Here is a 16,556-nt window from a genome sequence, read left to right on the forward strand (position 1 = left end):
TGTGATTGTGTTCTTGTGTGTGTGTTGCATCATATTGCATACTCAAAGAATTGTCATAGATCATTCGTATTCCTTCCTAATTTAAGACTAAGAGAAGATATCAATAACTAATGTAGAAATTGAAAGTTTTGGGAACCCATAAAAGCTTGACTGTTAAAGGATATCCTACGTAATGTTTAGGTTTGAAGAAATTATTCATGAGATTTGATTTTAGAATAAAATAAACCCATCAAATATTTATCACATTCATAAAATATTGGTTGAGCACCAAATACTACTCATGTATCAATTAACATTATTTTTTTTTCTTGTATACTTTCATGCTTGGAGATTTTATGCCCCAATGATGACTTTTTATCTTTATTGATTTTCTTTTTTTCTAATGGCTTACATATGTGTAGTCATTATCAAATCACATTATAAGCCCTAGAGTGAATTAGTCCTCTAATATTCACTTGACCCTATAACACCCATAACTTGAAAGAAACCCCCTGAAATGTCTTAGGGTTCTAATGCAAAATTCAATGACTTACACTTTTGTTCCATCAAGTTTGTAAACGGTAGCAATGATTACATCAAACTGCCACATTGCACACTCTTGAAACGTACATATTTGTTTTGGAATTTTTCCTCCAAGTGATGCATCAATAATTTGTTGAAAACCTGATATAATGTTGCATGCTCATATGAGGTGAAGTAAAGCATGTCAAATTAGAATTGTTATGTTGCATTCAATAGTTCTACATATAAGCTATAATGGGCTATCTATCTTATGTTTTATTGAGTTATCAAGCCTAATGGATGATGTTAATGAAGAGAAACATTACAACCTCTTATACTCTATAGGTCTTATCAAATCTTTCAAGCTTGTATAGATCAACCACTAATAGTTCATAGTCATGACCTATTATGGTGGTGCCACTTCCATATAGGATTATAGAAATAGTGACATTGATTACTATTACAAAGTAATAATGATTATGAGTCCTTAATCATTAAAATGTATACTACATAACTTTATAATTGTTGTTCAAAATCCACTCATGATGGAAGAGGTGAGATTATTTTCTTAGAGGATAACTAATATCCATAACATTGTAACTAAGAAGATCTTGTATTGAGATCAATAGTTCGACAAGGATTGTTGAAAGTGACAACTCTTTGAAAATGTTAGAAACCCCAAAAATCCTTGTGACATGTCCTAAATTTGAAGTCTACATCTTTGCCCATACACCTTTGAAATATTTGATCACCTTTGTAAATTCTCATGCCTTGAATTTTCCATATTTATGCTCCATGAATTTCATGATGTTGCATTCCTTTTTGGCCATGCTTAACTTGTCATACTAACTTATAGTTGCCTTGTCACTAGTAATGTACTGCACTCCCATAGCCCCCTATGGTCGGGTTACTTATCTTCTGGCGGGACAGTGGTGTGATGAAAGTGAAAGCAAAGATGTCTCGCTACCCCGCAAGGTTCATTGAAGGTTAACTTGGAATGTTTGTGGTTTAGCAGTTTGAAAGAATTCGTTCTAAAAGGCTTGCTGCTATCCTGCAATCCTTAGTACTCAATTCATGAATCATGTAGTGGGCATGCGATAAAATGGGAAATCTCAATTTATGTCCCGCAGTCCCGCAAAAGGCTTGATAATAGCATATTAGTTATATACAGGTTAGCGGTAAGGATGATGCATATCGTCGCACTCCCACAGAGTTAATATCATTAATTGAAGTTATCCTTGCAGTGTTGTGGTGTAAACCGCAACCCCGCAACAAACAAATATTGTCTAGACAACCAAGCAGTGGTATTGCAGTAAACATAAAAAGGTGGTGGAAAAAGGATTTCAAGCCACGGAGAGCCTTAATGACATTGATTTTGAATTGATATTTCAGCTTCGAACTAAGTGAGTTAATGAACTTGGCATGAGTGAAGTAATTGGTCAAGTGATATTTGCAGCATCCAAAATTCATAAGTCTCATTCAGTCATTTTGCATTTACGATGGAGATCACTAGAGCTCTTTGAGAACAGGAGAAAGTAACGAGTCGGGTCGAGTTGGTAATAAGAAAGCGGTCTATGCCACTACTTTGGAATTTCATTGTTAATTTCATTTAGTAGAAGCTGCAAGGGGAAAGAATTTTGCCATAATGTCCCATAGGGTGGATAGCTCCAAACAAAAGGGTGAATCTTCAAACCCTAAATAAAAGAAAAGACCATTGCAGCGGTCTCTGTTGGATATTTTGCTACAGTCAGAGGATACAGGCTCTAGAAAGGTATGTAGAGATAGTTGGCAGGGTTGTAGAGATGCCCTAATTCCCATGGACAGATAGGATTTATTTTGGTATTTCTATGACAAACAAGATGGGAAGGTTCCAGTGTCAAATCCATGGACCTTAGACCTCACCAAGCTAATTGTGCTAAATGTGTTCATGGATGTTGTGTTGATTCAAGAGTTGGAACAACACTATCATCCTGTTACTAGGACTATTAGAATGCCTAGTGGAAACCCTTTGCTAGTTGTGAGAAGGTTAGTGATTGTTAGGTTAGTGATTGTTGATTGTTTTATGTTGAACAAACAAGCCATAACAAAGGTTGATCTGGAAAAAATTGAAGAAGACTATGTTAGGTTGAGGAAAACCTATAGGAAAGATGAGCTCCCACTATATGGAAAGCAGAGTTTCAATAATAGGATTATGGAAATTATGGGAAATCAGCTATTTGTTGTTGATGAATTTCAGGTTTATTTTCGAAGGACATATTTTTCTTTATGCCAAATACTAGGAGAAGATGCAAAGGATAAAATGTCAATTGCTTTGATATATGTAGCCATGAGGACACAAAATTCTGAATTAAATCTTGAATTTGACTTTGTCCTACAAATTGAAAAGAGAATACACGAGCAATTTGTTAAGATGAAAGAGAACAAGGGGTCATATGACTTCCAACATTACTCATTGTTATGTCATTTGATTTTATATAAAAACAGGTAACCTTTGGAACATAAATTGAAATTGGGAATTGTCAAAAGTATGGGAAACAAAATGCATGTTCAAATGTGGTGCTATGTTTGGGATAAAAGAAGTAAAAACAATAGTTACATGCCATTCCATGATTTGTTTGTTGACTTAGTGATGCATTCTTTGAATCACCTTGTTGAAAGATTATTTGCTAAGACCATGGAATTAATAAGGCCTTTTGCCATGAAACCTAAAGTAGGGCATACAAATAATTTTGGAGATTGGTTTTATATGGCTGAATATAGATTGATCAGGGTATATGGTTGTCCACGGGCTCCTCATCAATTTCCATTGTCTGTATCTGACAAAATAGCATTCTGAGAGTTTATGTGGCAAATGATGTAATGGAGAGATAGAAGAAGGGGACATTTCTACCCCATGTCACTAGTTATGTTGGATTTTCAATTGGATCTGATGTGCTTGAGGAATTGCAAGGATATATAAGAACAAATTATTCTTTGAAATTGGGCCAGGAGAGATTATGTGACCTTGAAGGTCACATTTATTTTTCCAAACGAAAATTATTAACCAATATAGGGGTTACCAATGAAATGTTACTTGATGAAGATGTAATCAGGAATTGTGTTGCCTTTGATGATTATTTTCAGAGAAGAAGAAAGGAATATTTTGATAAATTTAGAAAAAGGGAAAAGGAAAAAGGATCCAAATTTTGTCATTATTTTTCATAATCCTTTAAAAAGATTGATTTGTATCTAAACAAATTTGAAAAGATGTATGGAAAACCAATTGGTAGTGACTCGCCACCCAAACCAACAAAGTTGCCTGCAAAGAGACCCAAAGGGGTTGTAATCCATGATGCTCCTAATGTTGCGTCTATTCAATAATCTTCACCTAGTCCACCCCCATTAAGAAAACCAAATAAAGATGGTCATGTACCCTTGGTTCCATATCATGACACTGAAGAGGTAGGTGATATAGATGATGTTGTTAGTGCCTTGAAAGCTTTAAAAGATGGTGAGGGAGTTGATCAACCCCAAGGATCACCCCCAATATATGAAGAGGAATCACATGGACAAAGGGCTCAGACTGAGGGAGAGGCATTGCCCGAACATCATGAGAATGAAAGGATTGTCGCATCTATGAGATTCATGGAGGATGATGAATCCATTAAGACACCTAGATTCAAAGATTTTTAGATCAAAATGAAGATGAAAGAATTCAAAGAGAAAAAGAAGATGAACATGATGGGTGTTGATGAGATCTCTTTGCAAACTTTAAGGCAATTGAGGTTTGATGACATAGATGTCACCCCAAATGAGGCTAGAGATATGGTGCTAAAAAGAAATATGTTGATTATTCCAGGGATGTCAGTGAAACAGATGTTTTTTTTATCAAGTCAGACACCAAGAAGACCCCATGTTGGTTGCAAGATTTGATTCAGAACAAGGGGTGAGTGGAATAGGGTATAACCCTCAGATAGAAACTTTGGCTACATGGGTGAAATTCAAGAGCACGGTCAAACCTAAATTGGTTGATATAGTTAAAGAAACTAAAGTGGACTTCTATACTTAAGATGCTCAAAGATACTTCTCTCTTGGAGGCTACCACAATGACTTTGCATTCTGCTATATTTACTAGGGATGTTGTGAAGAAAATGTAACAAAAATTGGTTGAATATGAAAAAATTCAAGTTGACATGAATGAAGAAATCAACAAATTGTATATTCAAAATGTTAGATTGAAAGATCAGTTGAAAAGTGGTGGGGCAAATCCTAAGTTATTAACTTCTTAATTTGTAATTCACTTTGTGGGACCTCTTGGTGAGGTGGCATGCTACATGGTAGGTGATGAGATGACATATTTCCTATTTTTAGGAAGTTGGCATCTACTTGGAAGATGCAGTATTTTGGGATGATATTATTTTAGAAATTTCTTATGTTCACTAAAGAGTCTTGGTTTTCAATTTTTATTATGTATTGGAGTTGTACTTTAGCATTTAGCATTTATGGTGGAGTTCACTTTTGACAATTCATGTGAGATAAGGAAGGTTCCTATTGCTAGTCATAGTAATTTCTATGTTGTACTTACATTGTATTTGTCAAGACGATCATTATGGATGAGATAAGTGTTGTTGCCTTAGAAGTTTCTATGAGCAACATGTCATGGGATTAACAAGATGTTTTTTATGACGTAACTTACTTCTTAGGCATTGAAGATAGTTTTGAAACCATGGGAACCTACCTCTTTGTGTTGAGCTTTATATATATGTTGATGCCTTATCTAATTTATGAGAGGAGAGGAGTTCATTTCATAGGCGTTACACTGCCAATTTTTCTCTAGGATGGAACAAGTTGTAAATCTCCATGTAAAAGCTTACAGCTTGAAAATATATTGCAACTTGTTACTGAATGATATATTGGCTCGATGTTTTGGAGTGTGGGGTTTTTATCCGAAATAATTTTTCACATGTAAGTTTTTGTTCTCTCTTTTGTCTCATTCTTCTCATTTCATGATTATAATGTATTAAATTTATATATCGTAATGCTGCTGAAATTTTTGTAGGTTTGTAAATTGCATCATTTTTCCTTTAAGGTATGGGAAATCAACTATGTTTGTTTTGTCTTTTATGGCATAGTAGTATGTGCTTGTATCAGCATGTGTAATTTATTTTAAAGAAACACATGATAGTGTAAGTGCATATTGATCTCAGTGGTTTTATTGGGATGCCTTATTTCTTTTCACTTAACTATAGAGTTTCTCCTTCTTTCAAGCTTGTATAGCTTGCTAGCCCCTTCGTTGTCTTTTATTTTGCCACCCTAATTTAATTAAGTACATGTTTCACAAAATTGGATGTTAGCTACTAATCTTTTTAGGAATTCATTTCACCTCTATCATCTTTCAAGCATCCTCTCTTATTTTAGATTTATTCATGGTGAAATTAATAGCGAAACACTTAGATTTGGTGCACTATAAGGAATCCATATTTGGGCAATCATCCTATGGTAAAATTAATAGTGAAACACATAGCGTTGGTGCTCTGTAAGGAACCCATATTTGGATGATCATCCTAGGAACATATTCATGGTTAAGAAATATTGTCCTTGATCTTTTGCCAATAAAATACAATTAGTTATGGATAGCAGAGAAAAGGAAGGAAGCAAAGACAAATTAGACAAAATAGAAAGTAGCGGATACACACCATCTTGACAAATACTGCCTTGACCTACTTTGACCTAACTTTGTTGACTTGGCCTTTCATGGAAGAAAAAATATTCTTAAATCCAAAGACAAATTATATATTCTCATAATCATTTTTTTATTTAATATCCATATTTAATTTTCATATCAGATTTGTATTTACAAAACTAAAAATTTATTTTCAAATCAACATTTAATATTCCTATTGCCTAATATCCACGCTTAGAATACGTTCAATTATTAATCATTTGATTTTAATATATATACATTTCCCTAAGTTAAAGCTTTAAAAACATTATCCTTTTTAAAAAAAAATTCACCGTTTTAATTAAACATATCGCACAACCGCTAAATTAGTAGAGGCACGGGGCACTATATTTTCAAGCCTACATAAAAGCGGATACCGTGCAAGCTGTGCTGGATACTAGGGGCGGGTATTTTCTCTAACAGATATTTATTTTTTCGCCGATGACAGATGCTGCATTCATGGCTTCCTCGAAGCGACATAAGTCCAATCACACTTTCCCTAACCGACATTGTCTAGTTTTCATCTCTTTTTTTATTTCATTTTTTCTTCGTTTTCTCCGAGAAGAATATCATACCCACCGACCCCCCTCTGCGCCTTTAGAGCGTTTCATACATTTTGCAATTCTAGTCCTGCATTCATGGCTTCCTCTAACCGAAACTGTCTGGTTTTCATCTGTTTTTTCCTTCATCTATCCTTCATCGTCTCCAAGAAGAATATCATATCTCCACCCTGCTATAATTCTAGTTCCGCATTCATGGCTTCCTCCTCCTCCTTTGCTAAGGAAAGATCAACTGCATTTTCTAAACAATACGATGCATTCATCAGCCACCGAGGCCCTGATGTTAAAGAAACCCTTGCTAAACAACTCTATGAGCGTCTTAAGGCTAGACAGTGCGGGGCATTTCTAGACCGTCAAGAGATAGAAGGGGGAGATTCTATTACGTCTGCCATTGAAAATGCCATACGCTCATCTGTTGTGCAAATAGCCATTTTTTCTAAAAGATTTGCAGAGTCAAAGTGGTGTCTAGAGGAGCTTGTTCTTATGTTACAACAAACTGATGCCCTCTTTATTCCTGTCTTCTACGATGTCCACCCATGGGAGCTTCGCCACATCGAGAACAACAAGTCTCAGTATGCTGCGGCATTTTCTGACTATCGAAGGAATGGCAGGAATGTTGATAAGTTGGATGAATGGAAAAAGGCCCTTGCATTTGCTGCAGACATATCTGGTTATGAACTTAGCCAGTATCAAGAGTAAGATTACTTGATTCATCATGTTTTTTTTTCCTCAAGCATGTCATGACACTCATTTTTTCTTTTTAAAGAGATTTTTAGACTTGGTTTTCAGGGATTTGTGTGAAAAGATTGTGTCCCGTGTGCTGCAAGAAACGGAAAAGATGAAACCGTTACATGTTGCAAAATATCCGGTTGGACTTGCAGATCTAGTCCAAGATTTTGAAAATTCTTGTTCACAGACAGCAGGGACGGTAGGCATCTTTGGTCTTGGCGGGGTTGGCAAGACCACCTTGGCAAGAGAATTGTTTAACAGGAAGCGTTCAAGTTACAGTGCATCATCCTTTCTCTCTGATGTCAGAGAATCACATGCCAAAGGTAAATTACACTACTTGCAAAGTCAGCTCTTAAAAGATCTTTTCCCTGAAGATCAAAAGGTTAAAGATTTAGATATTAGGAGTGTGGATCAAGGAATCGGAGAGTTAAAGGATCGTCTGGGAAGGGCAAGGCATTTGCATTTCCTTATAATCCTAGATGATATCGATCAAGAGAACCAGTTAGACGCCCTATTACCTGAAGGTGTACTGGGTACTGGTAGCCTGGTAATTATTACAACCCGTGACAAGAGTGTGTTAAGGGGTGCAGATATCCGTTATAAGATGAAGGGAATGGATAAGGATCATGCTAAGCAGCTTTTCTGTAAACATGCTTTTCGCGGACGCGATCCACCTGCTGCATATGAGAAATTAATTAAAAGCTTCGTGCAATTCTGTGGAGGTTTACCCCTCTCACTGAAAGTTCTGGGTGCCCATGTTTATCGTAGGGATAAGCATTATTGGAAGCTAGAATTGGAAAAAGTTAAGAAAATCCAGCCTAAGGATATAATGAAAAGGCTTAAAATTAGCATTGATGGCCTGGACAGAGAGGAGAAACAGATATTTATTGATATAGCTTGTCTTTTCAATAAGAAAGAAATACCTGAAGTGGAAAGGGGAGTTATAGTTGTAGATTATATGCCTATAAAAGATAAAGCTATATCAATCTGGAAGGCGTCAGGTTGGAGCGCAGAGCATGCAGTTCAAACCCTGCAAGATAAGTGCCTAGTCGAAGTGGTTATGGGTTTTAAATATCCAATATTTCGTATGCATCATCACCTCCGCGATCTGGGAAGACAAATGGCAGATGAGTTGGGCCCTCCTCGACTGTGGAGACCAGACATTCTCAAATCTATGGTGTGCTCCTTTACTATTTTGAAATTAATACTATAAAAAGCGTTTGAAAAAAAAATCAATTTGTGTTTTTTTTAATTTTGTTTCCAGCCGGGCAGACACTTAACCCTGATCTTTATATGCAGGAAGAAAAAGGATTTAATCAAATCCTAGAAGAAACAAAGGGTAGGTGTTTCCAGTCATTCTGGGATTTGGCGCTTGAACAAAAAATTACTTATTTTATAGCAGAGACTGGCCTCGTGTGGCTTGAAATTAGACCTAGCTTTGTATTAAAAAAAATTTCTTCACGAATTCCTTCCTGGATTCCTCTACAGAAGTTGTACTTTTTAAATGTTTGGGAAGTGGAAGAATTATGGAGCATATTCCAGCAACAGTTCCAGACCAATATGCAGGTATTTCACTATTCTTTTCTGGAAATGATGTCACTTTCAGAGTACTAGTTTGGCAAAGATTGTTTACTACTTAGAAAGCTATTGTTGACTCCACAATGTGGAGAATCTCAATAGTCTGAACATAGAAACAAAGCATTACCAAGTTTACAATAGTTTCTACTCGATCTAAATAATATTAGGAAAAATATCCTAATGTATTAGAAATTTTGTAAGTTTTATGTTTGAGTGTAATCTACTTAAATTATCAATTAAATGTAAGTCTCAATTGTAAGTTTAACTTTCAATGCCAGGCCAGTTTCGAGCTGAGAAAGTTATGGATTTGGGACTCTCACTCTTTGGGAAAGCTTCCAGAATCAATGGCAATGTTCAGGCATTTGGAAGAATTACGTATAGTAAGGTCCTTGGAGAAGACAGATTTGATATCCTTGGTGCAATCACTGGGTCAGACAGATATAACATCCTTGGCGCAATCGCTTAAACAACTTAGTAATCTTAGATCATTGTTCTTGGAGTGCACCGAGGAGTACGGCTTCTGCAGAGGGAGTTTTGATCTGAGCAAATCTGTGGCTTCAACTGATTTGGATTCTTCTGCAAGCAGCTTCATGGTTAGACTTGAAAAAATAGAACTCAGTGGTCCTAATAATATATCAAAGTTGCTAATTAGTGGGGAAATTTGTCCCATACTTCGATCAGTGAAAGTTGGGTGGATGGAAAATTTAAAAGAAATGGACTTAAAGCAGCTAGAGATACTAAATACTCTTACAGTGTATCAATGTTCGAAATTGGAAACAATATCAGGCTTATCTACTCAACATCGTCTGGAAGAAATCATCATAGAAGGATGTGGTCAGCTGCAACACGTAGAAGGGGTGGAAGAGTTGCCAGGATTGAAAAGTCTGGTAGTTGAAATGCCTGACGATGGATGTGCATGGGTACGGAATTACATTCATGGATTGCAGGTAATACTACCCTTTTTCAATGCAATCAATTAATTTTGAATAATGATTTTTCCTTTGGTATTGGACAGGGAAAATGAATGTTACTCATTTTATGTGGTGTTTTAAAATTTGTGTTTTACCTTCAATATTTTTATCAATTATTTATTATCCTTTCTTTTTACGTTGGTATTTTAAATGTTTCAGATGCTGCCGTTAAAGAAAATCATTTTGATACAGCAGGCAATGGGTGAAGCATCATCCAAATTTAATGCAAATTTCTTTTCTGACGTGATCGGTGCCCAAGCAATCTCAGAGATTGGGAGAGAAGAGTATACACAATATGATAGCAAGGTGAAGATGAAGAGCTCATCGAGTGAAATCACAATATATGCTTTTCTTGCAACATCACTGCAGGATGGTCTAACATTTAAATTCGATGAAATCGAATATTGGTTGCCATCTCAAGGGGATGTGTTAATTACAGTTTTACTCAACAAACATGATAGTGAAGGTAGACTAGTGAGCGTGACAATAAAGAAGGGGTTTAAGGTCACATTGAAAGTTGGGGAAGAAGGCAAAGCTTTAGCTATATTACAAAGAATTGTTGATCGATTATACAGACAAAAAATGGCAGTAGAAAAAAATGAAAGTATGGTAGTAGATTATGTGGAAATAGATCAAAGTATGAGATTTTTATTGCCCATTTTATTGATTTCATTTGCTTTCTGGATTCAATTGTGTAAGAAATTTTTGTATCGATGTTTTAGGTCACATTCCATGAACCATCATTAGAATGAAAGAACAGTTGTGAGAGAATAATGATGAAAGTGAAACAGAAAGTAGATGAAAACAGATGAAAGTGAAAAGAAAAGCCAAAGTTTTAAACATCCTGATTATTGTTGTTTTCTTTCACTATTTGAAAATAATAAGGGGTTTAAGACCATAGTGAAAGTTGGGGAAGAAGGGAAAGCTTTAACTCCAAAGCATTGAGAAGTGTGATTAGCTTGCTTTGACTATTTGCTATTAAAAAGCTTGTCATCTTTATGTTTTCTTAATCAGTCTAGTATGGGATCTTTATGGGATCTTTGAAATTGATTCTAGTTTATATTTTTTTTTTATTATGCTTTTTATTTTTAAATAAAGTAATTTTAAATTAAATATTGTTATTTAGATTAATTATATTGAATGTTTACCTAAAAATTTCAGAAAGATGTTTTTTATAAAATAAATGGTAAAATATAAATTTAATGGTTGTTATTAGTAGTTGTCGTACGTAATACTATTGCATTCACTTAAGTCGAATTAATCAATTATTTTTACCAATCAAAAGCGATTATTATTTTTGTTTTCAAAACAAACTTGATTTTTATAAAGTTAAAAAATTATTTATCTACAGTATGATTGGATGAAAAAATTTGGTGTTATAGGAGTGAATTTATAGGAATGATAGATTTTTTAGGCTTTTTTTAGATTTATCTTTTCTTAGAGGAAAGCATCTAACATAACAAAATATTTGGGTACCAAACTTTACCGCATATGATGTGGTAAAGCTAAAAGGAAAGAAAAAGCATTGACAAGTGTGATCAACTTGCTTTGACTATTTGTTGTTGAAAAGCTTGTTTTACTGAAGTCTTTGATTTAATGTATGTAAATCTCATCTTTGTATTTGATGATTTTTTATTAACTGTTGTACGGAATCTTTGAAATTGAATCTAGTTTGCAGTTTTTCTTTTGTATGGCTTTAATTTTTTAATAAAATAATTTAAAATTAAAATTTGTATTTGAGATTAATTATGTTGAGTATTTACATAAAATTACAAAAAAAAATTATAAATTTAAATTGCAAAATATAAATTTAATAGTTACTATTATATCGATTTTATGTTTTTTTTGTGATAACATTAAGATTTATTTAGAACATTATTAGTATGGATGTTATTTCAATTTGTGTGGTAAATTTCTAAAGTTGGCTTCTCAAAAATGTAGGTGATTCCACCCCAACCTAGGAGCCAATCTGCAAGACATCATCCATAGCTAAGAGAGATTCAACATATGAGATTGTATCAAGTTAAGAGGTGAGTAAAAATGTACAAGCTGTCTTGCTTAAATAGGCAAGAGCAGGGTGGAAGAGTGGACAAGATTAATGTGTCTCAACCTAGAGAAGTTAGAGTCCTAATATGACTCTACAATTATCCACCTAACCTATTAAATGTTGTTACCTAAGTTAAAAATATGTAAACCTAAATTATAAACACTATTACTCCAACACCCCCCCTTAAGTGCAATTTAGGGAGAAAAGCTATGCAATATGAGATGCCTCATGGGTATTGGCAACAAAGCCATTTTAGGTACCCACATACACAACTGCAATGCAACTTATTCTCTCACAAATGGAGAAAAGGAGAAAGCCTTGTGGGAGATCTACAACCCCCCAGAATTGGAGTGAGCCACCAATTTACTATTTGCATCCCATCACAATAAAATTGAGGTAATCATAAGCAACATAAAACTTCCTACTCAAGGAAAGTGCAGGGGGATAAAAACATAGCCTGCAGATAGTGCCACCATCTATCAAGCAATAATAAGACACCCACTCGCATTATTTGTTGCGTCGGCTGCCAATAAAGCCACCACCACACATAATAAATGTGGGTGTGCAAAACAGAACGTATGTTCAATGAGAGGAACTAGGGATGTCTTAAAGCATACACTATAAGTTTACACTTTTAAGCTTAAAATTATTAAACATTCAAAGTTGACTAACATTTTGTAGGCTTAATATCTTGCTTAATGTGTGTGGCCACACTAAGAATACATTTCTAGGCTTAAAAGAGTTAACCACTCAGAGTTGACTAACATTCTCCAGGCGTAATATTTTCCTTAGTGTGTGTGGTTTAAGACTGGTCAATGAATCACAATCCAAACAAATCAGAACTGCAGATGAGCTTATGTACATACTTCAAATATAACCCAAAATATATTTGAAATTGTTCTTTAAACTACAAAAAAAATCCAAAAAATAAATGAATTAATTATTCTAAATATTTTGAATATTGATATTTTGAATTAAATTCACATAAACAAAGTTCAAACTTCTATGAACTTCAAAAATTATAAAATCATAACCACATAAAGTATATCTAATTTAGATCCTACACCTTTAGAGCTAAGTTAGGAAGACCAAAGTTTTATTTTTAATAATTTAAAAATGTTATAAATTTATCCATAATTTATTTCAATTTAGCACAAAAATGACAATAAATATGCATTACAACTATTCATTTTACATTCACTTATATATAATATGAAGAAAATTCATATATTTTCTAGTATAGGAGAATGACACGGACACCTACTTTCTTATTCTACAAATATTTTATTGCGCCTTAGTGGAATATCTAATTTTCATCAAATTTGTTTATTTTTTCTTTAAATTATCCATGGATAAACTAAGATTAATTTATTAAAATTTATATTAGTGCTTAAAAAAAAAGTAATTTTTTTTAAAATGCACATGTTGAGGTCTCAAATATAGGATCTATTCTTAGATTTCACATTTTCAAATCTTTAAAATATTGATTTGGAATAAAATCATACAATATCATAGAGCACAAATGGACTTAAAATGAATTAGTGAAAACCATTCCAAAGTAGGTGCTAAGTAGAGTGTGAAATTGTTCATGTATACAATTTATGACAAAACAATTCGTACCTCAAAAAATTGTAAAGTTGAAAGGGAATAAATTCACAAAGTTGAAGAGTGTAAAAGAAATTCAATTAAAGTTGCATGTAAACTTTGATGTGTAATTGTTCTGGGTTTAAGATTAAGATTTTTGAATTAATTACATTTGTTACAAGAGCAACGACAACCACATTCCCAAGAATATAACTTTCCTTAGTCAAATTTAATAGAGAGAAAAGAATGACATATAGGAATGATTAGAGATGCCAAATTTTGAGGGTATAGCTTAGAAACATGTGCTTTCATGCATTACTTGGACTCTTCTCCTTATACATTTCATCTTTCATCTTCACATTCTTCATGATAATAGAAAAAGAATACTATAGTATAATTCAAAGGCAAGAAACAAAATTGATAACTAAAAAAGTTGTCACATATAAATAATGAAGGAAAACAAATGAATCTATGAAGTGAAGAAATTATAATAATTGATTTTGAATGGTGTGGTGCCCCCTACACACCATTGGTACCATATTTACATATTATAGCAAGAGCCTTGTAAGTTTTACCATTAGATGAAGATGCTTAAAAAAAGATTGCAAGGTAATCGTACATAGTCATTACCATTTTAAAGAAAAATATCCTAACTTTGTAACCTTTCAAAAAATTTGAGCTACAAATGAAGGTTGTGCATAGTATCTTCAAAATTTATACCAATCAAAGAGTTCTGAAGGATAACTAAAAGGTTAGAAACATAGATGGAGAAATTGGCATAAACAAACATATTTCAAATGGGAGGGACGAAAAGTTATAAAGAAGATAATTATGTAGAAAAACTTGTGATTAATCTAAAGGACAACATGTCTATAAGTATGGGAGAGGGAATTATGTAAAGAATATGATTTTAGAAGGGTAATTTTCTATGACAAAACATTAGAGAAAAGTGTGAGAATGGAACAAAATTAGAGCCATAAATCATAAGCAGGTCAATAAAATAAAAACTTATGTTTAATAAATCATGCTTTAGAAAAAAAGGGATAAGACATATGGTAATAAATGGATTATAGATGAATTTCAATAAGAAATTTAATGTGTAAGATCTTCCATGTCATAACATAGGATTAGGAATCCACTTTCAATTTCGAAATTTAAGACTTAATTTTATCTTATGTTGAACTGGTAAACTTATAGCTGGGTGATCCCACAATAGTGGGCTACAATATCACCCATGAAGGCAAAATATGGATGGCAGAAAAATATTTGCCAAGGGTGTACGATCAAACTAGCACGTTTGATCAAACTAACATCTAGTGTTCAATTGAACACCCTAGTTCGATCGAACATGTGACATCACAGTCCTTCGATTGATAGTTTTATTTATTAATATTTTATAAGGTTCACTTGAACACCCCCTTTGAGTGAAGCGTATTTTAATTGATTTTTTTTACAAGTAGGATATAACCCTGAGGTGTAAATTATTCTTTCATTTTCATCAATTTCTCTGGGCTCCACAAGGTTTTAGAGAAAACCCCCTTGAAAAATTTTAGTTGACGAGGATTTAATTTTATTTAGGTAAGTATGTATGTTTATTTTTGTATTCTTTTATTTTTAGATAAATAATTGCATATTTCAATCATAGAGAAAACCTTAAAAAATCTTAGATATTCTTCGAAACCGTTAGAAAAATCTTTGAAAACCTTAGAAATTTCTTTGGTAACTTTAGAAAAATATTACAAAACCTTAGAATTTTTTTAGAAAACCTTGAAAACATTCTTGTATTGGACTAGAAAAGCTTCGAAAAATGTTTAAAATATTTTTATTAAAATCTAGAGCATGAAGTAATAAAGTAATTAGAAGTAATTAGAACTTAGATTGAATAACTCAAAGAACAAGTATAACTAATAGAGATAAAGTTTCATGATAGAAAAAATGATGTACAATATTAGGGATAATGCACGCATGTACTATATGAACATAATGTAATATATGATAATTAGGCAATTATAGATTGATATTATAAGCAATTATTATATTAGGGTTTATGAAACTCACTTAAAAATTATGAGTTTACACACACTCTCTTTCCCTCTCTCATTTTAACCCCTTAATTCTTTTTACTTACTCTCTCTCTCTCTCTCTCTCTCCCCCCTTAAGCTTCTTAGTAGAGAGATAGACTATATATCTAAACTTAAGAGGGAGGGATATATATATATATATATATATATATATATATATATATATATATATATATAAATATATATATATATATATATATATATATATATATATATATATATAGAGAGAGAGAGAGAGAGAGAGAGAGGCGGGGGGGTCTAGAGAGGGACAATTTTAAGTGCACAATATTGTCAGCATTGTGTTATATGTTGTCATTAATGTCAAATACAGTGGTCTAGATTAGGTCTGGATGTGATATGTTCAGTAGTAACATTTGTATGAGTTGGCGTTGGGCATTTGGAGGTTTCTCAAATTCTCGAAATATCTTGCCTTTTTGGAAGATGTGTTGTCAATATTGCTCGTGCTATTTTTGGGTCCAAATTATTCAAGAAGTCAAGGTTGTGGTCTAGACGTCGAGATTGTGCTATGACAATTGTGTAGTGTATGGATAACGCTTTAGGTCCAGCTTTGGCGATGTATGTAGTGCGTTCATGTGTTTGATGGGGAACATTGTGATGTGGTATACTTCTCATTCCTTCCCACCACCATAATTTTTAGTGAAGACCTATTTTATATCTTTGTCTTGGCCAACAAAGAGGATTATGTTTTTTCAGAGACAATATATGTAGGAGTATAATATGGATGAGTTGGAGTGTGGTTTTTTGTGTTGAAGACATGCGATATTGAAAGAATCTAGTTGATGT

General features: G+C 33.4%; 1 protein-coding gene across 1 annotated transcript; it reads left to right on the forward strand.

The window, feature by feature from the left end:
- Positions 1-6,957: 6,957 nt before the first annotated feature.
- On the forward strand, positions 6,958-10,792 carry LOC131050216 (disease resistance protein RPV1-like). The gene is made up of 6 exons (XM_057984397.2): positions 6,958-7,457; positions 7,552-8,668; positions 8,791-9,057; positions 9,348-10,016; positions 10,200-10,649; positions 10,763-10,792. Exons 1-6 carry the CDS (start codon positions 6,958-6,960, stop codon positions 10,790-10,792), a joined length of 3,033 nt encoding a protein of 1,010 aa, XP_057840380.2.
- The last annotated feature ends 5,764 nt before the right edge of the window (positions 10,793-16,556 follow it).

Source organism: Cryptomeria japonica, chromosome 7, assembly GCF_030272615.1.
Source record: "Cryptomeria japonica chromosome 7, Sugi_1.0, whole genome shotgun sequence".
Classification (NCBI taxonomy): domain Eukaryota; kingdom Viridiplantae; phylum Streptophyta; class Pinopsida; order Cupressales; family Cupressaceae; genus Cryptomeria; species Cryptomeria japonica.

Coding starts and splice junctions, on each gene's coding strand:
- LOC131050216 (XM_057984397.2), top strand. CDS start 6,958: ATGGCTTCCTCCTCCTCCTTTGCTAAGGAAAGATCAACTGCATTTTCT. Junction 8,669..8,790: donor CAGACATTCTCAAATCTATG/GTGTGCTCCTTT, acceptor CTTTATATGCAG/GAAGAAAAAGGATTTAATCA. Junction 10,017..10,199: donor ATTACATTCATGGATTGCAG/GTAATACTACCC, acceptor TAAATGTTTCAG/ATGCTGCCGTTAAAGAAAAT.